Source organism: Pelodiscus sinensis, chromosome 19 (assembly GCF_049634645.1).
Source record: "Pelodiscus sinensis isolate JC-2024 chromosome 19, ASM4963464v1, whole genome shotgun sequence".
NCBI classification, from domain to species: domain Eukaryota; kingdom Metazoa; phylum Chordata; order Testudines; family Trionychidae; genus Pelodiscus; species Pelodiscus sinensis.
Genome location: NC_134729.1, coordinates 11942978 through 11963170, shown reverse-complemented (window position 1 = coordinate 11963170; position 20193 = coordinate 11942978). Strand labels below are relative to the sequence as shown.

Sequence of the window (20193 nt, the reverse complement as noted above, 5' to 3'; positions counted from 1 at the left end):
CTCCAGAGCTGGGCTACTTCCCGCCTGGGCGGGAGAGGCCTTAGCTGAACCGTCAGGCCCACACACACAGCTGCCCTCAGAGCCCAGCTCCCCCCCTGGCTTGCTGCAGGTGCTGCCTTAGCTACGAGTCACGGCGCAGCTCCAGGCTGGGCCATTCTGCGCCTCCCCCCCGCTGAATGAAAACGGCCGAGCCGAGGTAGGGAAAAGGCGATTTATACAGCAGCGTGGGACGCAGGGCACGGCCCCACACCTGCCCCGGTAGCCCCGCCCACGCCCAACGGTACCAATCACCAGCCGAGACTCCCTCCCACCCCCTCGCAGGGAGCAGCCCCGCCTAGGAGTGTGAGAATCCCATTCTTGGTACAAGGAATTTCAATTGGGGGGGGCAGCAGCGCACCCCTCCAAGGGCATCACAGCCCTGAGCAGCGTTGGTAAGCTGGGTAAGGGAGGCAGCCACAGAGCGGGGTCCCCCCCCCCCCCGGGCAGCAGGATCTCCCTGGGGGGAGCCGCCCCCCCCCACCCGCCCACAGCCACCAAGCAGGGGGCATTAACGCGGTGACAGCACCTGTATTTTAACACTGGGCTTCCCCCTCCCCCCCTGAAGTCCACGAGCCTCATACGGGCCTGGTCCCCAAATCCTACGTAGCCTCTCTGCGCCAGCCCCTCCCCCTGCCCGCGCCGGGCTGGGGTCAGAGCAGCTGGTGCCGGGGGGCGGAGACTCGGCCACCGGAGGCCCCAGCTCCCTGGGTCAGGCTGGGAGCTAAACAAAGCCAGGTCCTCCCCTGCCGCAGCGGCAGGGCTGCAGCCACGACCCCCGGGCGCCCTGCGAATGGCCGAACGCCCGTGTCCACGCAGGGGGCAGAGCAGGCGCTGGGCCCAGCTCCCGGGCAGGGCAGACGGGTCGACCACCCCCAGCAGGGTCCAGCCTGAGGCAGCTCCTCCCCAGAAAGCGGCCCCGCTCCGGCTCCAGGGAGTCATGGGCCAGGGTCTAATGGGCACCGGCCTAGCAGCAGGCCAACAGGAGCCCAACCTCCCAGCGCAGCTGGTGCCTAGAGCCTGCCATTTTGCTCGGCCCCATGGGGCCGGGGAACTCTGAGCCAGGGCTGTGCCCTCCTCCGGCCTCTGCCCTGGAGTCCTCGAGCCCCTCAGCCCACGGGGGGCAGAGCCCTTGGACCTCAGCCCCACGGTTCTCAGCGCCACGTCCACTGTGCTAGGCAGCCTGCTCGGGCCCAGCTAGTCGCTGGGGGGGGGGGGAGGAGAGGGAGGAAACTGGGGGCTCCCGCTGGAGGGTGCCTCTAAGCCAACAGCAGGGAGGCACGGCCCAGGAAGCCGGCATGGAAACCAGCCCTCCCCCGCCCCGCCCGAGAGACAGCAGCCCCCAGCTCGCGCGGGTGATCTTGCTGCTGGCCGGAGAGCAAGCCGGGGCCTGGGAACAGCTGCTGGCGTGGCGCTGCCACGAGGCAGGGGAGCAGAGGCAGGAATTCGACATCAAACCCCAGCGGTCTCTGTCCTTGGGAAGCTCCGGGCAGACCTGGTCCAGGCACTAGTGCCAGTCGGGGCGGGGGGCAGGCCTCACACCACCTCCCGGGCAACCCTGCTCTTCTTCAGCTTGGAGAGGCCCTCGTGGATGCCGGCTTCCGTGACCCTGCGGGCGACAGCGAGAGAGATTTGCGACCCCACACTCAGGCAGGAGGGAGCCGAGGCGACGGGTCGGTGGCTACCCAGGGCCCTGCCTGGGGAAGGCAACAGCGCCCGCTACACCTGCACTTCCCCCGCCATGCAGCAGGGGGCGCTGAGGGGCGGGAGCGAGGTGACTCCGCCCACAGGCCAGCGGGAGCACTGCGATGGATTTCAGCCAGCATCCACAAAAAACGTGTCCGTGGATAACTGACATCGGGGAGGACATGGGGGACTCCCCACCCTGGGCCGCATGATCGACCCCACCCCACATGACTCCTCCCCATCCACCCCAGGCCCCGCCTCTCCCTGCACCGAGTGACATGGCTCAGGGCACCACCGGGACAGGATGGAGAGGGCACAGGAGGTCTGGAGCCCACCACAGGTAACCCCCGACCCCTACACTCACCAGCAACGTGTGGGGTGGGGGCGGGGGTGAGAGCAAAGCCCTGGCTCACTCTGCACCGCCGGTCATATCCTTCCGCTTCCTGATATTGAGTGTGGGGGTCAGTCCCACCCCCTGCCCTGAGTGCAGGCCATGGAGCGCCGCTTCCCCCACCGGTGAACATGGGGTGGACCCTGACCTCTGCTCTCAGCGCCCCTCACCCCCACGGCCTCAGGAGGGCACACTGGCCCCTGTACACCGCCCCAACAATGTGCGGGGAGCAAAGTAAATGCAGCACGAGACCTCCGCGTTCTCTTTACTGTGCACCTTCTGCCTTGGGACATTGCCAACTGGCGCTGAAAATGTGAACGTCAATTTCAACAGCCACCACCATTGGCCAATTATTGTCCGACCCCCTTCTATTTCCCCCACAACTGGTGACAATGAGAGAGTGTTAAAAATGGGGGGAGAAAAATACCTGAAAGTAAACAAACAGGGATATTGTCCATCAAAACAATACAACCCACAAACATCCAGTTCTGCCCAGCCTGCTCCTCAGACTCACGTACAGCGGGGAACCAGCTGAGAAGAACTCGGGCCCAAAGAGCTGCACCACATATGCCATGCGGCTGTAGCCGTGACAGTCATAAGAACAGTCAGACTGGGTTAGATCAATGGTCCATCTAGCCCAGTGTGCTGTCTGCCGACAGTGGCCAATGCCAGGTGCCCCAGAGGGAGGGAACACAACAGGGAATCCTCACGTGATCCCTCCCGTGTCACCCATTTCCAGACAAACAGAGGCTAGGGACACCGTTCCGACCCATCCTGGCTAATAGATTCATGGAGGTTAGGCCCATCAATCGCTATCTAGCTCTTTTTTGAACCCTGTTAAAGTCCTAGTCTTCACCACGTCCTCTGGCAAGGAGTTCCCCAGGTTGACGGTGCGCTGTGTGAAGAAAAACTTCCTTTTGTTTTAAACCTGCTGCCCATTTGGTGACCCCTAGTTTATATATTGTGGGAATAAGTAAATAACTTTTCCTTATTCATTTTTTCCACCCCAGTCATGATTTTATAGACCTTTATCCTATCCCCCCTTAGTCCCGGGATCTTAGAGGAGAGTTTCCCTGATCGTGGTTCACACCAGCCCCTACAGCACTGGAAGAAACCCGGCTCCCTCCCAGACATCCGGCTGCTTACACTTGGTTCATCTGCAGTTCCTCCTCCTCCTCCTCGTCCTCTTGGGGCAGCTGGAGATAAGGGTTGTTCGAAGCTGGGCGGAACTTGTATCCCGTGAGGATGAAGAAAACCAAGGTGGAGACTTCAACCAGGAGCTGCAAGGAAGGAAAGAAGGGTCCTTAGGCCTAGTGACCAGAGTCCAAAATCAGGGCAGCTGCTGCTGCAATGCAGCTGGCTCTGGGGTGGGACATAACAGCGCACAGCAACAGTTCAGGATGGGAAGGGAGGCGGGGAAATCACACAGCAAGTTACAGAAAAGGAAAAAACGAGCCTGGATGTGCATTGCCCGCCCTGGACTGGGGCAGGAAACGGACGTGGGCTGTTGAAATGACTGCCATCAGCTCCGAATATCAAATCGGAGCAAGCACAGCACAGCGCCCCCTAGCACCAGCCTGGAGAAGAGTACCACCGCTGACACCAGCAGGTGCTTACGTAGCACCGACTCTCAGCACTGGTGGTCGGACCACAGGACAAGCCGAGCTTAGGGGCAGGTCCAGGGCAGCTCCCTGCCCATCTCCGCTTCCAGCTCAGAGGCATGAAAACCCAGCCTCTCCTGCACATCTTTCCAACCAGACAGCCCCTCCCTGACGGATCTCAAAGCATCTCACACCCAGAGCCTAGCAGGGAGGGGTCCCCGTCTTGTCAATTAGGGACAGCCTGGACCTTGGACTGCTAGGATTAGAACCCGGGAGTCCTGCCTCCCAACCCCCCGTCCCACTCACCTCATAGAGCCACTGCCACTGAAAGGGGACGGTGAATTTGAGCAGGATGGCGAGGACGCGGGAGAAGTAAATGTAACACACGACCTGGGGGGGGGAGAGAGCGAATGAGGCCACGGCCCTGTCAGGCAGCCAGCGCTGGCAACTGCAGGCAGCCCCGAGGCACCTACCATGACGTAGTAATGTCGGAAGAGCTTCAGCTTGGCCAGGTTTGTGGCGGCTGGAAAGGAAACACAAGGCGTTTGTCACGTGGCACAGGGGGAGGTTCCAGATCGAGGGCGGGGAAGGGGCATAGGGCTCCCCCCGCCTCTGAGCAAGGGGGCGGGGGGAGGGAACGGATGAGACAGACTCACCTTTGCCGTCTGTAGTGGAGGCCTCCTGGAGGTGGCGGATGGACCTGCGGATGGACAGACAGACGGACGCTCAGTGGTTCCTGCCTTCCCAGGGGCCGTTCCACCGGCCAGGAGCAGACGACACGCCAGGGCCGTGCCCGGGAGGGCCAAGATCCACGGATCGCATCTGACAGGGCGTGGCCAGGCCACAGCCATGCCTCCCGTGGAACCGTGGGGAATATTCCCCCACTCTCCCCCACTTGGATCTATGGAGCCTTAAGTGGCCCCATCCCCTGCGGGTTACAGACCCGTGGAGGGGAGGGGACCAAGGAGGCTCAGGAGAGCGCCCCCTGCTGCTGATGTGGGTGAGCACCCCCTGCTGGCCACCCCGCTGCTGATGTGGGAGAGCGCCCCCTGCTGGCCACCCTGCTGCTGATGTGGGAGAGCGCCCCCTGCTGGCCACCCTGCTACTGATGTGGGAGAGCGCCCCCTGCTGGCCACCCTGCTGCTTGCCATTTTCCTCCAGCTCCCAGCCAAGCACCGGCCCAGCTGAGCTTGCAAGACCTGGCGGGTTCCCAATCCGAGGCACTACCGCCGCTGTGACGGGCTTCAGGGCAGCCGGACCACGCCCGCCCCGCCCCGCCCCACCCCTTGGCTCTTACCACACCACGGGGAAGAGAATGGCCCCGCAGCACAGCAGGTCCACCAGGAAGAGGATCTGCATCCAGGAGGCGTAGTCGCTGCTGCCCTCCTCCGAGGACTCGATGATGATGTAGGCGACGTTTGCCAGCACCTGCGCCATGGGACAGGCGGGTGGTGAAGGGACTTCGTGGGCCCGGGCGGGCGTCCTATGGGGCACTAGCCGCTGCTGCCCAAGCACCCCCACCCCCGAGGTGCCTGGTATCCCTCCCTTGCCAAGGCGAGCGCCGGCTGGCGCAGGATGCCGCCTGGAGGCCAGGGCAGAGCAGGGAGTTACTCTGCCCGACCGGCACCGACCGCTCTTGACATTAACGTCACCAAACTTTTCCAGTCCCGGCAGCCACTTCGTAGCTGCCCCCGGCTTCTCTTTACCCTTCCCTCCTGGAGATCTCCCCGTGAGCGCACGAGGAAGGGCAGCACGGTTCCCCACCTCGCACGTGGGACTTGGCCAAAGTCACCAAGCAGGCAAGGGGGGGGGGAGCAGGGAGCAGACCCCAGATTCCCCGAGTTCTAGCCCAGCAGACGCTGCTTCCTGCAGGGAACCGCTCCCCTGAATCGCTCCCTTTGGCGCCGGGAGGCCGAAAGGAGAGCGGATAGAACCGGATCCGGCTGCCGTGTCCCTGGGAGGTGATGGGGGCACCCCAGGATGGGGCGTACGGGACCCTCCCACCTGCTGGATCCCTATGTCCCCGCCCCCCCCAGCTCACCTGCAGCGGGATGACGACCACAAAGAGCTTCTTCTCTTTGTCCGACAGGATGTACTTGATGAAGGCCCAGCCCGTCCCGATCAGCGCGATGGTGATGAAGAGCAGGGCGCCCTTCAGCCTGCAAGGCAGCCAGGGGCACGTCAGGCCCTGTTCTGGGGGGCGGGGCAGGCCTGGGGCGCGCTGAGCCACAAGGGGCTGGGGCTGAAGAAACCAGGGTGCCCGCTTCATGGCGCTACTGCCCCAGCTCCCCACAGCGCCCCCTGCTGGGCAAGGTAGGAGCTGCAGTAACCTGGAGCCCCTCACCTAGGCAGCGCCCCCCCCTCCTACCCCCACAGCACCCCCTGCTGGGCAAGGTAGGAGCTGCAGTAACCTGGAGCCCCTCACCTAGGCAGCGCCCCCCCTCCTGCCCCCACAGCACCCCCTGCTGGATGAGGCAGGGGCTACAGTAACCTGGAGCCCCTCACCTAGGCAGCGCCCCTCCCTCCTGCCCCCACAGCACCCCCTGCTGGGCAAGGTAGGAGCTGCAGTAACCTGGAGCCCCTCACCTAGGCAGCGCCCCCCCTCCTGCCCCCACAGCACCCCCTGCTGGATGAGGCAGGGGCTGCAGTAACCTGGAGCCCCTCACCTAGGCAGCGCCCCCCCCTGCTCCCACAGCGCCCCCTGCTGGACGAGGCAGGGGCTGCAGTAACCTGGAGCCCCCCACCCAGCCAATACCCATGTCCTGCTCCCCCACAGCGCCCCCTGCTGGGCGAGGCAGGGGCTGCAGTAACCTGGAGCCCCTCACACAGCAATGCTCTAGCCCTACTCTACATATCGCCCCCTGCTGGGCAAGGCTGGGACTGGAGTAGCAGAGGGCTCTGCCCACAGCCAGCCCTCTTACACTATCTCCTGACATTATCAGCGCCATGCAATGCAGGTCAGGCTGCCTCCTGCCAGTCTTGCAGCAGCGAGACCACCCCTGCAGCCTCCCCTCGTGGTGGCAAGCTCCCCTCGTCCCCCATGGCGCCCCTTTGAGTGGAAGCTGCCCAGAGCCAGCTGCGATGCCAGGCTCTGTCTAGAGGGTCTCCCTGCACAAGCCCCATAACCAAACGCTCTGCACTCACAGGTGGGTCACGAAATACATGACGGCCAGGCTCTCGATCGGGTGCCCCTCGGTGTTAATGAAATAGTAGTTGATCTGAGAGAGGGAGAGGACAGAGTCAGGCTGGGAGCGCGCCCACAGGCCATCTGCCGGCGAGGGAGCTGCGGGGCTCAGAGCCACTCGCCACCTGTGCGCCAGACGAGTCCGAGGGGTCTCAGCCCCGCACGCCGAAGAGCCACCCTTGTCTTCCTGGGGCTCCGAGAAGGGCCCGAGTCCTGGCAGAGGTGCCCTGGCTTGTGGGGAGGCAGTGGGACGCTGTCCCTGCCTGCATGCAGAGAACGCCAGGACCAGGCGGGGCAGCATTTTGGCCGCTCACCGGGTTCTGTTTCAGGTGGTGCTTTTCAAACTGCTGGGTTGCGGCTAACACTCTGCTAGCGTCTTCCCCGGCACCACCCAAGCAAGCCCTGGGTGTAATTCACCCCGTAGAGACAGACCCGCTGAGGCTCAGAAGGGTCAGCATGAGCCTGACACGTTACCAGTGACGCTTGCAGCTGTCCAGCAATACCAGGTTCTACCAGCTTTTCGTGTGTGTCCAGCGCCCAGCGCAACGAGACCTTGGCCCGCGGCTGGGACACCCAAGCACGACACAATCCACACACCTCGCTCAAGAAGCACTTTTCACCCACAGCCCTCAAAGCCCTTCACAGGAAGTGGCATCATTTTCATTTCATAGATGGGGAAACTGAGGCACGGGGCGCCCATTCTACCGAGTCATCACCGCCGGGCCTCCTGCCCAGCCATCTACTTACGCTGTGGAAGAGGAGCGAGAGGGCCTTGGTGTACGCTAAGGCAGCCATGAGCCAGTGGATTTTGAACACGCTGAACCTGTAGGTAGAGAGACCCCATCAGGCCGACGCCCCAGCAGCTGTGGGGGCGGAATGGGGGCAGGGCACCACAGACAGGAAAGTGGGGTGGTCACGGCCCCCCAGAGGGGCGGGACTCACTTGTGCTGGCAGAGGAAGTAGACCCACACGGTGGCCGCGGCCAAGAAGCAGGCGGACATGACCAGGTAGAGTTTGATGAGGGGGATCTCGGCAGCGGACAGGTACCCGTCCGGGTTCTTCTCTCGGATCATCACCTGGAAGGGCCAAGACGGCATCAGCCCAGGGCAGGAGCAATGGCTGGGGGAGGTGCCAGCATCCCTACCGGACTGAACACACCATCCCAACCCCCAGGGACGCCAGGAGATCCGATCCAGGGAGCTCCAGGGGCCCCGGCTGCTATAGATGGACCATTGATCTGATCCGACACAGGGGGGATGCCAAGCTAGAGACACCTGCGGGTCTGATCTGCTGGCCTGGGAGCAGGGCAAAGCTAAATGGGACCGGGAGCGACAAATACAAACCAAGGGCGTATGCCAGGACGTCAGTTTGCTGCGCGATAGCTGCGCCTGCTGGATAAAGGCCTGGACTGGAACGCCAAAGAGCTGGGTTCAAATCCCAGCCACAGCCTGGTAAGGCCCGCTGGTTACCCACTCATCCAGCCTATGGCATGACAAGTGCTTGGACTCAGTGTTGGCGCCTGCTTCGGGGCTTTGGAGCAGGGGCTGGGCACTACACAGGAGGGGCCTGGGCACTACAGACGTGACGCACTTTCCATCCACAGATCTCAAAGCACTTCAGAGGAAATGCTGCATCGGTGTGCCCATTTCCCAGATGGGAAAACTGAGGAATGGAGGACAGTGACTCACTCAACAGGCCAGCTGCAGAGCTGGCCACAGTAACCAGATCAGCCTTCCTTCTAACTGCCTATGCCCAATGTTGTTATGTGCACCACCGTGGAGAGGACACGGAGGCGACGTGCGACAGAGGTGGCATGCAATACATCACCTCCATATTGGCACACATCACTAAATTCATTCTGCATATGAATGATCGGGGGGGGGGGGGAAGCGGCTGATGAGTTCAGAATGGGGGAAGGGCTCACTGTTCCGGGGGGGATGAGGACTGTGGCGGGGGGGGGAGGGGGGTGCAGGCTCTGGGGTGGCCCTGGAGATGAGGTGTTTAGGGAGCAGGATGGGGCTTCCGGCTGGGGCCAAGGGGGTTGGAGTGTGGAGGCAGGCTCAGAGCAGGAGGGTGGGGTGGGGGTGCAGGGTCTAGGAGGGAGCTAGGGCGGTGGAGGGGCTCTGGGCTGGGGTGCAGGGTCTAGGAGGGAGCTAGGGTGGTGGAGGGGCTCTGGGCGGGGGTGCAGGGTCTCGGAGGGAGCTAGGGTGGTGGAGGGGCTCTGGGTTGGGGTGCAGGGTCTAGGAGGGAGCTAGGGCGGTGGAGGAGCTCTGGGCTGGGTTCGGGGTACAAGCACTTAGCTGGGGCAGCTCCCATGGAGGAGGTGGCTCCGTGCTCCCATTGACTGCGACTCCCAGCCAATGGGAGCCGCAGGGAACAGAGCTCGTGGCGATGTGTCTCCAGATGCAGGGGGGAGGACGGGAGGGGGACGGCAGCACAGAGCTACCTCCCGCCGGCACACTCACAGTGATGTCGTAAGGCAGCTGGTTTCCTGGGGCTCTGTTGTGGCAGTTGTGAAAGTTGAGGTTGTACAGACCTTCCGCCTCCGAGCTGATGAAGACGTGGAACTGCAAGGGCAGAGGGGGAGAGGCCCCAAGTTACCCCGGGGGGTTCTGATTGGAGCTCCCCAGCCTGCCTCCATGAAGGAGATTGGCTGAGGATCTCCCTGCTCTGGGGGAAGGAAGCATCCCAAGGGATTTGCCACTGCAGGCCCGGTAAGACTCCTGGGGATACCCGCCTAGCCTGGGGATACCCGCCAAAGACTCCTGGGGATACCCGCCAAAGGCCCTGTCCCACACAGCAGGCGGCAGGAGCTACTGGACCAGGCCGCTTATCGGATCGGACGTGGCGGGGACGGGAGGGGAGCAGAGAGACCAGACTAGTTGGACCAGCCTGACCTGACTTGGAAGGAGGTGACAGGCCGGAGGTCAGAGCTGGCGTGGGGGAGGGGGGACGGAGAGGTGCCACGCCAGAAAGGCCCACCGGTCAGAGCTGGCAGGGGGAGGGGTCAGGCCAGAAGGTCAGAGCTGGTGTGGGGGAAGGTGCCAGGCCGGAGGGGCCCACCGGTCAGAGCTGGCAGGGGGAGGGGACAGGCCAGAAGGTCAGAGCTGGTGTGGGGGAAGGTGCCAGGCCGGAGGGGCCCACCGGTCAGAGCTGGCGTGGGGGAGGGGGGACGGAGAGGTGCCAAGCCAGAAAGGCCCACCGGTCAGAGCTGGCAGGGGGAGGGGACAGGCCAGAAGGTCAGAGCTGGTGTGGGGGAAGGTGCCAGGCCGGAGGGGCCCACCGGTCAGAGCTGGCAGGGGGAGGGGTCAGGCCAGAAGGTCAGAGCTGGTGTGGGGGAAGGTGCCAGGCCGGAGGGGCCCACCGGTCAGAGCTGGCAGAGGGAGGGGTCAGGCCAGAAGGTCAGAGCTGGTGTGGGGGAAGGTGCCAGGCCGGAGGGGCCCACCGGTCAGAGCTGGCAGAGGGAGGGGTCAGGCCAGAAGGTCAGAGCTGGTGTGGGGGAAGGTGCCAGGCCGGAGGGGCCCACCGGTCAGAGCTGGCAGGGGGAGGGGACAGGCCAGAAGGTCAGAGCTGGTGTGGGGGAAGGTGCCAGGCCGGAGGGGCCCACCGGTCAGAGCTGGCATGGGGGAAGGGCGGGGAGGACGGACACAGGGGACGAACACGAGCCAGATGGCCCCTTGGCTTGTTCCAGGAGGACCCTTCCCCCGGCCAGCGGGCGACACTTACGCTGAAGTTGTAGGAGCCATTCACACTCCCGAGATCCAGGGCCTGATCTTTCACTCGGTGGCTGGAATCCTGCTGCACAAGAAAGGTCCGTCAGGGCACAGAGCTGTCCCTGCTGTCCCTGGGCAAGGAGGGACAAGGGGGCCTTGCCTGTACCAGGGGGCTCCCGGTGCCTGGTTTCCAGCCATGCCATCGGCCCAGCCCTGCTGCAGGCCTGTGGGCTACTCATCACGCTGGCACGCCCTGCTTCCCAGCCAGCCACTGCCCGTGTGCCCCACTGCCGGCAGCCAGCCCCTCGGGCTCTGCAGAGGCTGGCGCTGCCATCGGGAGGTGGCAGGGCCCGGCTGGGTCCCTCGAAGCCAGGAGAGCTGGTGCAGCTGCCTGGGAACCGCCCTAGCTCAGTCCCGGACGGGCATTTACCTGCTTGACTTCGCCCTCTGTCTTCTTCTGGGCGCCGTCCGCCTCAGGCCCTTTCCCAGGCGTTGCCTGCTGGGGTGTTGTGCCTGGGAGAACGAACACGCCCCTTTGTCACGGACGAGGCGCCCAAAACCAGCTTCTGACGGTGGAGCTCAGGCTGGGACCCACATCTGCCCCCCACCTCCTTCAGGCCCTTGCATTAGCTGCTCCCCCAAAACCGCCCTACCCCCAGCTGACTCCTTAGGCAAGCCGGTTTGCCCCACGGTGTCCCTCGCGCTGAGCTGCTGCTCGATCCCACGAGCTCTGCAGGGTCGGGGCGGGTTAGCGGTGGAGGGGAGACCCCCGTCGAACAAATAGATAATCCCCTCCATCCACGCCAGCGCCGGGCAGGAGGTGAAGGCACCGTGGTTAAGGCGCTGGCCTGTGACCCAGGAGATCGGGATTCATTCTGTGCAACCGTGGGCAAGTCACGCCAGCTCTGTGCCTCAGTTTCCCCTTCGACATAATGGGGCAAAAACCTTCCCTCAGCTGTTTAGACTGGACTCTCCAAGCCAGGGACTCTCTCTGACTGTGTGTCTATGCAGCACCCAGCACAATAGGGCCTTCATCGCAGCTGTGGCTGGCACAGGACTAAAATTACACAGCACAATATTATGGGATACTTGACAGTCACTCCAGCCATCTGCTAGGCCAGCTCTGACCTGCCTCCCTGCAATTAGCTACCATAGTAGAAACAACTTCCTGTCCTAAACATGGACGCTAATGCAGGGCAGCTATTAAAGAGCTGCCACGTTCCAGCCCAGAGCTAGCTGCATTTCAAGCAGTGGGGTCCTCTTACAGCTGTAACCTGGCTACCTTCCCTCTAGTGCTTTGAGATCCTGGGCACAAAGGCAGCCCTGGATGCCCACACAGAATTATGGATGGAGCACCCAGGGATCTAGGTCTCAGCAGAGAGAAAACGATTCCTCCTGCGCGGCAGAGAAGCCTGCTCCAGTCAAGCAGGAGACGGCAGGGCCTGAGCGTGTAAGGCGCCCCCGACTCACTCACCTGCACTGGCAGCAACCTGGGCCTTGCCGCCATCGGCGGATTTCGGATCCGAGCCCCCATTCTGCGCCTCGGAGATCCAACCGGGATAAATCTGCAGCTTCTTCTGCTCGCCCAGCTTCTGCACCCGGACCCTGAAAGGACGGAACCGAGCGTTGGGACCGGGAGCACGAGGCAACGGAGACGGGTTCACGCCCCAGATGTGGAGAGAGGGGGTGGGATCAGCTATGCCAGGGCTGCTCCCCTAGCATGCCTGCCTGAAGGAGAAGGCCTCTTTGGGAGGCAGGACTCTTGGGGTCTGTTCCTAGGGATGTGGGCTCTAGTGGTTATAGCCAGTGTTCCCTTTAAGCTGAGTGCTTGGGCAGATTCAGGGGTGACCCATCTGATTAGCAGAGCACCCACAATCGGCAGCAAGCACAGAACAAAACTGATTCCACCCATGGATGGAAAAACTTATAACCTGGGTTCCCTCTAACTGGGAGCCAGGACTCCTGGGTTCTACTCCCACCTGGGAGACGGCTGTGGGTGCGTTGCTCAGAATAAAAGTGTCAATTGATTTACCTGCTGCCTGTTCCATTTCGCGGCGCAGGTTCCTGTGGCAACAGGAGCGCCCGAGCGATCTGTATGCCATTCGCTCGTTAATTTATACCCCAACGGTCACATCCCCTTATCGATTCCCCGTCTAATCCCAGTCATCTCTCACGTGCCAGCCAATACCGGGGCGGTGGCAGGCAGGGCTGGAAGCAACATGAGCTGTTGGCGTATGTCCTAAGGGCTTCTCCGATCCCAGACGGATCTAGGTACTAGGCTAACGTGCCACTCATGCAGGGATGGGCAAGAGGCTGCCAGAGGGCCAAATCTGGCCTGCCAAGCCACCGGATCCGGCCCGCAGCCACCCCCCCCGGAACCCTTAGGTGAGAACAGCTGTTCGGCAGGGGAGGGAGGAAGGAGACTCCTCGTGCTGTTCCAACACCCCCCCCCCCCCCAAATCTCTTAGCGCTCATTGGCCAACCTCTCCATTTCTGGCCAATAGGAGCTGAGAATTTTTGCTGGCACTGTGGGAAGCCTTTTTCCTCCCTCCTCAAACCCCTCCCCTTCCCGCTCATGCCCAGAGCAGAGCCGCAGGTTTCTGCTGGTAAGCGCCTCCCAGCCAGAGCCTGCCTCTGGCACCCTAGACCCTCCCTTCCCTAACCTTCTGCCCGCCCCTTATCCAAACCCTCTACCCCCTCCCAGATCTGACACCCAATCTCCTGCCCCAGATCCCAACCCCCTCTTACCCTAGATTACAACCCAAACTCCTATATCCCGGTCCCCTGCCCTAAGTCACAACCGTCTCCGTCACCCAAACGCTCCCCCAGACCCCAGTCTCCCTCCTGCACCCCAATCGCTTTCCCCAAGCTCCCTTCTGCACCCAGCCTCCATAATTCCTCCATTCACATCCTGGAAGAGTGCGGCCCTCGACCACTCTACAAAATCCTGGAGAGGCCCCCCCCCCATCAAAAGTGATTGCCCACCCCGGCACAAATGGCTCCAGTGGATTTAGGCAGGGGCCAGAGGAGGCACCCAGGGAAAGATACATAAGCGCAGACAGAAGGTCACTTGCTGGTTATTTTTGGCATCGATGAGGAAGAGGATCCGGGACTCGGCTCCGGCTTGTTCCAAGGTGCAGTTATGAGTTTCCTTCCCCTGCAGAGAGGAAAACCCACAAATGAACCCTCTTCGTTACCACCATTGAATTAGAGCAGGCCCCAAATCGCAGCCCTGCTGCGCAAGGTGCTGTACGTAATAAGAGACAGTCCCTGTCTCCGAGAGCTTACAATCGAAACAGCCAAGACACAGCCAAGAAGGGAGGGAGGGAATGACAACAAGTCAAGGGAACGGCCGAGGTCCTACCAGCTTCCAGCCCAGAGTTCTGCTCACTAGGCCCTGCTGCCTTGCTCAGGGAGTGATTCATGTTCACTTCCCCTAGAGCCAGGCTTTCCAGAGGTAACTGATGGCAGATTCCAGACACCCCCCTCTTCTGGATTCTTTTGCAACAGCCTGGCCCTGGAGCAGGGTTTCTCTACCTTTTTGAGACCAGTTTGCTGCCATCTCAGGGACTGGCATCGGTCCACGGACCGGTCACCGAGAATCGGTGCCTAGAGAACCCGGCCTGGGTGCTAGGCGGCGAAGCCAGGGAGCAGCCAGGTCACTCAAGAGCAACGCAAACATTCCCAGCATCTGGCTGACTGTCCCTCACCCCGACCATGCAGAACAGGATACTCCCCGACCCACCCCCCGCGACCCTCGCTCGCCCGGGCAGAGACAACAGCGACTCACAGGGTAGGAGAGAGTCTCGCGAAGCCTGGTCCTGGACAAGCTGAAGCCGACCTGCAAAGAGAAACGGTTCATCTGTGACAACCGAGCCCCCATTCTGGGTCCCAGCAAAGGGCAGGGCCTGGAGCCTTTTACAGAGCTGCCCACCCCCACAATACGTCCCGGATGTTATGGACAGTCCCTTACTGGGGGAGATCTCTGCTTCTAGGTAGGTCTTCGCTGCATTTCGGGTTCTTATTCAAGTAGTTGCCTTTTCCCCTGCCCTTGGTCACACATAAGCCCTCACCCCGCTGGCCCAGCTGAGGGTACAGGCTAGAGCCAGGGAGCTCATCTTAGGTACGTAAATGACCTCCCCACACAGGGCCTCAGACACTGTGGTCGAGTGTCTCACAATATTTCACGTGTTTATGTCTTTTTTTTAAAAAAAAGAGCATCTCTCTGAGCCGCTATTCCCCATTTAGGGAACTTGCCCGAGGTCACACAGGAAGTCAGTGGCAGAGGACAGAACCGTTCTCCAAATCCTCCACTAGGGACCGGGCCATTCTTCCTCTGCCAGATTCGAACTTAGACCAGTAGGCGTCTCAGACCTGCAGTTTAGTCCCACCCAGCCATCTCTGCTGCTGCTGCTGGTGAGAACGCGAGGCTCATCGCGGGAACATGGCACAGCTGGGAAGCACCCTGACCCGGTGCCTTTCACACCCGCTGTCCTCCTGGGAAGCACAGGAGGGTGGGGAGGTGTGCGCTCCCCCCGGCTCAGCACAGATGGCCATGTGACCGCAGGCCCGAGGCGGCCCTTACCCAAAGCTTCTCCTGCTTGGCGTTGGCAGGGCTGAGGTGCAGCCGGCTCACGTTCACCTCCAGGGAGCCGTTGGCGTAAAAGCCGAAGGTGTTCAAGTGGATGTCAGCCCGCTTCTCGCCCTGAAACAGACGAGCCAGGGAGCCGTGACGCGACCCGGCCCAAGAGCTTGGCTAGCCGCAGCAGCCGACTGCAATGACAGGGCTCCGCGCACGGCCCCAAGATGAGAAACAAGGGGCAGCCCCACGCAGCAGCCCCGCCCCACGCCTCATGGTGCAGCCTGCAACAGGCAAGGCCCAGCCCCAGCTGGACAGAATCGACCGGGAGGCCACAGAATCACTTCCCCTGCAGAAGAGGAAGTGACTCGAGTGACATGGCGGGGGGCGGGGAGGGGGGTGGAGAAAGAGGCAGAGGCTGGCACAGGGTTTGGAGCCTAGACCACACTGGCCCAAGCCAGTTAAGCACCGTTTCGCCGGATGAGGTTGCCTGGGGTGTGGCAATAACAGTGACCCATCCCCGGAGCAGCCCTGAGCCCTGCATCCGGGCTGCGTTTTGCCCCTGCAGAAGGGAGCCAGCTGGGACGCTGTTCGATGCTTCCAGCCCCGGGGGAAACTCACACTTGGATCCAAGCTCAGAGCCAGCCCTGGTCTCTCTTAGGGGGACAAATCAAATCCCAGGCACCCTCACCCCTTCTGAGCGCACCCAAGCATTGGACCCAAGTTCTGACCAGTTTGTAATTAAAGTCCTAGGTCTCCTCTTTCCCCTCCCCTCCTCTGGGAGACCAGACTGGGATGTGAAAGATGAGGGAGAAAGGTTTGAGGGACGGGAAGGGCATAAGGTGTTGGGTGACCAGAAGGGAGGCGGGGAGAACAGGAGAGTATCTTCACCTTGCAGAAGGTTGGAAAAGAAAATCAACCCTCCCCCCCCCCCGCAATCAACAAGTTCATTTGTGTTATCTGTATCCTGCTGAATGCATCTGGTTTCAGTTTGCTAACCAAATATTGGCTGCATATTGACATAAAACAGAAAGCTTGGGAGACCTGGCCAGCTCCCTTCTCAGCTGCTCGGGCACGAGGGTCCAACCCCGTCCCTTAGCCAAGTCGCCACACTAGGGCTATGCTACACTGGCAGCTTCTTGTGCAAGAACACCTCGTGCAAGGGTTCTTGTGCAAGAAGTCTTGCGCAAGAAAACGTCCACACTGCCATGTGTGCGCTGTACTTTTGCGCAAGAGCTCCCATGGCCGTGCGGATGCTCTCTTGCGCAAGAAAGCTCTGATGGCCATTTTAGCCATAGGGCTTTCTTGCGCAAGAAATCCCTGCCGAGCGTGCACACTGCCCTCTTGTGCAAGAGCGCCTGCGCAAGAGGGCATGCACCTGATTAAAAAAGAGCGTAACTCTTGCGCAAGGAGCCCTCTCTTACCACGCCGTACTGTACATGTCCTTGCGCAAGAGCAGGCGGGCAGTGTGGACGCTCTGCAGATTCTTGCGCAAGAACGGTGTAGACATAGCCTAGGGATGTTGCATTTAGAGTAATCCACTCCTCCAACAGTGGCTGGAATTTGCATTGACTATTCGATAAGTCGACAAGGGTACTTTGAAACATGGCAGGAGTCCTGCCAGGTCTTGCTACATTTCAAAGGCGGAAGCGCTGCCAGTTCCCTGCTGCGCCCCTGCTCCCCCTCATGTAGACGGTGCTGGGGGAAACCAGCTTTTAAGCCGTCTCCTTCCAGCCCTGGCTTCCCTCCCTTTTCTGTCTCTCTAACAGAGGCAGCGGGGGGAGGAGGGGTGATTAGTCGAGTTATTAGTCAAGTGGTCGTTTACATCCCTATTCCACATCCCAGAAATGTTGGGCTGCCCAGACGTGTAACTGAAGCACAAGGCCCGGACAATCAGCCTGTTGTTATACTGCAAGCAACACCTTGCAGACTCAGATCCACTCGTAGCTCCCCCCATGCCTCAGCTGGTGATCCCCCCTCCCCCCCACACACACCCCCAAGGATCTTGTGCACTCAAGGGACCCGCCTCCCCCACCACGGCTGGATTCTCAGGGCTTTTCCATCTGGAAGCCCAGGGGCTGCTGCCTTAGACGGGGAGGAGAGAGGCCGGGAGGCAGGAAATCACAAGATGCTGGGGAGAACTGGTGGGCCCTGGGCGGAGGAAGGAGATGGAAGTCAGGGAAGAGGGGACTCAGGGAGACTCTGCCCCAGCGCGGGGGAGGGGGCATTAGCAAGGGGTATCTAGGGAGAGCCTCAGGGAAGGCCGGGGGAGGGGCGCTCACAGTCAGAGGGGGGCTCAGTCCCATGCCAGGTACAGCTTGGGGAGCCCCCAGAGCCAGGGCAGGTTGGTCCATCCCAGGGGCTGGTCTCGCCCTCAGGCTCCGGGGGCCCGTCCTGGGGTTCCCAGAGGCGAGAGGGTCAGCGCCAGTCCAGGGAGGGAAGGGCCGGAGCCCGTCCGACCCCGGTTCGCTCTAATGTCAAGCGGGGGGAGGGTCCGATCCAACCCCGAGGGGAAGGTCTCAGAAAGCGGAGGGGTCCGGGCCTGTCCCGGAAGAGGGAGTTTAAGGGGGGGGGGGCCGGTCCGATCCCGGGGGGGGGGGGGCGGAAGGAAGGGAGCCGGCCCGGCCCGGAGCGAGGGTGTAAGGGGGGGGGGGGCGGTCCGATCCTGGGAGGGGGAATCAGGGAGGGTCCGATCCAGGGGTGGGGGGGGTCGCTGCGCAGAGGTGGAGGGAGGGAACCGGCCCGATCCCGGAAGGAGAGTCTGTGTGTGTGTGTGGGGGGGCCGGTCTGATCCCGGGGGGGGGGAGCCCGGGAGGCCCGGTCCGGTGGCGGGGGGGGGGTTCGATCCCCAGGGGGGTGTAAGGGGGGGTCCGGTCCGATCCTGGGGGGCCCGGGGGGGCCTGTCCGGTGCCGGGAGGGGCCGAGGGGGGGGTGAGGGGGGTCCGGTCTGATCCCGGGGGGGTCCTGGAGGGTCCGATGCCGGGGGGGGGGGCGAGGGGGGGTGAGGGGGGGCCCGGTCCGATCCCGGGGGGCCGAGGGGGGGTCCGGTGCCGGGGGGGCGAGGGGGGGTCCGGTGCCGCCAGCCCCGCTCACCGTGAGCACCAGGCGGTGGATGCGGCCCGCGGCGCCCCCCAGCAGCAGCAGCAGCGGCAGGATCCGGCCCAGCCCCCGCGAGGCCCCGGCCCCGGGCCGGCCCCGACTCCGGCCGCACATCGCTAGGCAGCGGCTGCGCCCGCCTCGTCCAGTTCCGGCCGCTCAGACCCCGCCCCCGCCCACCTGCGGCTCCGCCAATCGGCGCGCCGCGCCCCCGCCGCCCCGCTAATCGTCGCCCACCTCGTCGCTCGCGCCCGCCCCCTGCCGGGAAGGTCGACCAATAGCAGCGCGACGTCGGGTAGCCCCGCCCACCAGCCGTGAGGCGGACAGGGAAGCGCACCAATGGCTGCCTTTCCCAGGTAGCCTCGGGCTGCGCCTTCATTTCCGATTACGTCTAGCGCCGGAAACTACATTTCCCAGCAGCCCCAGAGGCTAAAACTCTATTTCCCATGACGCCCAGCGATAGCGCCTTCCCCTTCCTGATGGTCACCAGCTGGAACTACAATTCCCAGGATGCTCCAGGAGCTAGGGCTTGCAGCCCCTTCTGGGGTGGGGCATGGCAGCTCTACAACAACAAGGGGCAGAGAGTGGCCAGTCCCTAAGGCAATGAAAAGGGGGAGCTAGGCTGCCTGGGTCCTATCCCCAGCTCTGGGGTGAGGGGACACCTGGGTTCTGCCTTGGGTCAGGGAGGTGGTGTGGTCTAGTGGTTAGAGTAGTGATGAGCTGGGAGTGGGACTCCTGGCTTTTAGCCCCATCAGATTTTTCAAGAAGGGTTGTTTGTGTCAGTATTTTTTAAGATCCTGAAGACACAGTGCTGGAGCCTGGTGAACTAGCAACATGAATAATTCATCACAGAGTGCCGAAATAACTGGGATTTTTCCTGACCACAACTGCTCAGCGCTACCCTTTTATGTCTCATCTCTTAAACTGCATCTACCCTGCATCCTCCTCACGCCACACTGCATCCTTGGCATCCAGCTGAGTCATAGGGGACAATACCTCCTACTACAGCCCAACTCCTCTGCTTGCAGCCCGGCTAGTTTTTCTTAAGGTCACCCCTCCAAATTATGCTTCAGCCTAACCCGGTTTAATTCATTAGTTATTATTAGTTGGCTTGCAATAGCACTCGGAGGCTGCAACTAAAGTCTGGGCCCCATTTTGCTGGTGCTGCACAAACACATAGCAGAGACAGACCCTGCTCAAAAGACCTTACAGACCAAGACAACAGAGAGCAGGTGATAAAATAAACAGCTGTCTGGTGAGCAGAGTGCCAAGAAAACCAGTGATAATCTCAACTCAGTCGTTTTACCCAGGGAAGTGTTTTACAGGCATCCCAGCAGAGAAGAGTTTTAAGGAAGGATTGGAAGGAGAAAAATAAGGTCACACTGGACAATGCTCAAGGATGCTTGTGGAGAAAAATATTTAAATGAGCATTTAGGACTGCCATCATTTCTGGAAGGAGGATGAACTTGGTGTGGATGTGATATCTTATTAGAGGTAAGTAGGGTGGAGACAGGCTGAAAAAGTGCAGGGAGAGAATGAAGATAAGTCGATTGGCTTTCTCAGTTTGGGCACACTCCTCTAGCTTATTATGGCAATAAAGGAGCTGAAAGCCACTGAACGTAAGAACTGCCAAACTGGGACAGACCAAAGGTCTATCTAGCCCAGTGTTCTGTCTGCCGACAGTGGCCAATGCCAGATGCCCCAGAGGGAAGGAACACAACAGGGAATCCTTACATGATCCCTCTCCGTCACTCATTTCCAGACAAACAGGCTAGGGACACCATTCCTACCCATCCTGGCTAATAGCCATTGATGGACCTAACCTCCATGAATCTATCTAGCTCTTTTTTGAATCCTGTTAAAGTCCCAGCCTTCGCTGCATCCTCTGGCAAGGAGTTCCACAGGTT

The 20193-nt window shown here is 61.6% G+C and overlaps 2 protein-coding genes across 2 annotated transcripts in view; both read right to left on the bottom strand.

Moving 5' to 3' along the window:
* The window catches only part of LOC102458375 (adhesion G protein-coupled receptor E1), a 198344-nt gene that overhangs the window by 30847 nt on the left and 147304 nt on the right, over positions 1 to 20193 (bottom strand). The gene's annotated exons all lie outside the window — the stretch shown is intronic.
* GPR108 (G protein-coupled receptor 108) lies at positions 198 to 18451 on the bottom strand. Its single transcript, XM_075902301.1, has 18 exons — positions 18284 to 18451; positions 15197 to 15316; positions 14402 to 14452; positions 13686 to 13768; positions 12086 to 12216; positions 11042 to 11124; positions 10625 to 10696; positions 9364 to 9465; positions 7841 to 7974; positions 7646 to 7721; positions 6859 to 6932; positions 5756 to 5873; positions 5012 to 5142; positions 4371 to 4414; positions 4188 to 4237; positions 4021 to 4104; positions 3260 to 3393; positions 198 to 1645 (listed from the first exon to the last, which is right to left on the bottom strand). The coding sequence occupies exons 1-18, from the start codon at positions 18401 to 18403 to the stop codon at positions 1573 to 1575; spliced, it is 1680 nt and encodes a 559-aa protein (XP_075758416.1). The 5' UTR covers positions 18404 to 18451; the 3' UTR covers positions 198 to 1572.

Bases quoted from the DNA above. Each gene is read 5' to 3' on its own strand.
- GPR108 (XM_075902301.1), bottom strand. From the start codon at position 18,403: ATGTGCGGCCGGAGTCGGGGCCGGCCCGGGGCCGGGGCCTCGCGGGGG. The intron at 4,415-5,011 runs GTAAGAGCCAAG...GTCCATCCGCAG, and splicing joins ATTCTCTTCCCCGTGGTGTG to GTCCATCCGCCACCTCCAGG. The intron at 1,646-3,259 runs GTAAGCAGCCGG...TGTCGCCCGCAG, and splicing joins GAACTGCAGATGAACCAAGT to GGTCACGGAAGCCGGCATCC.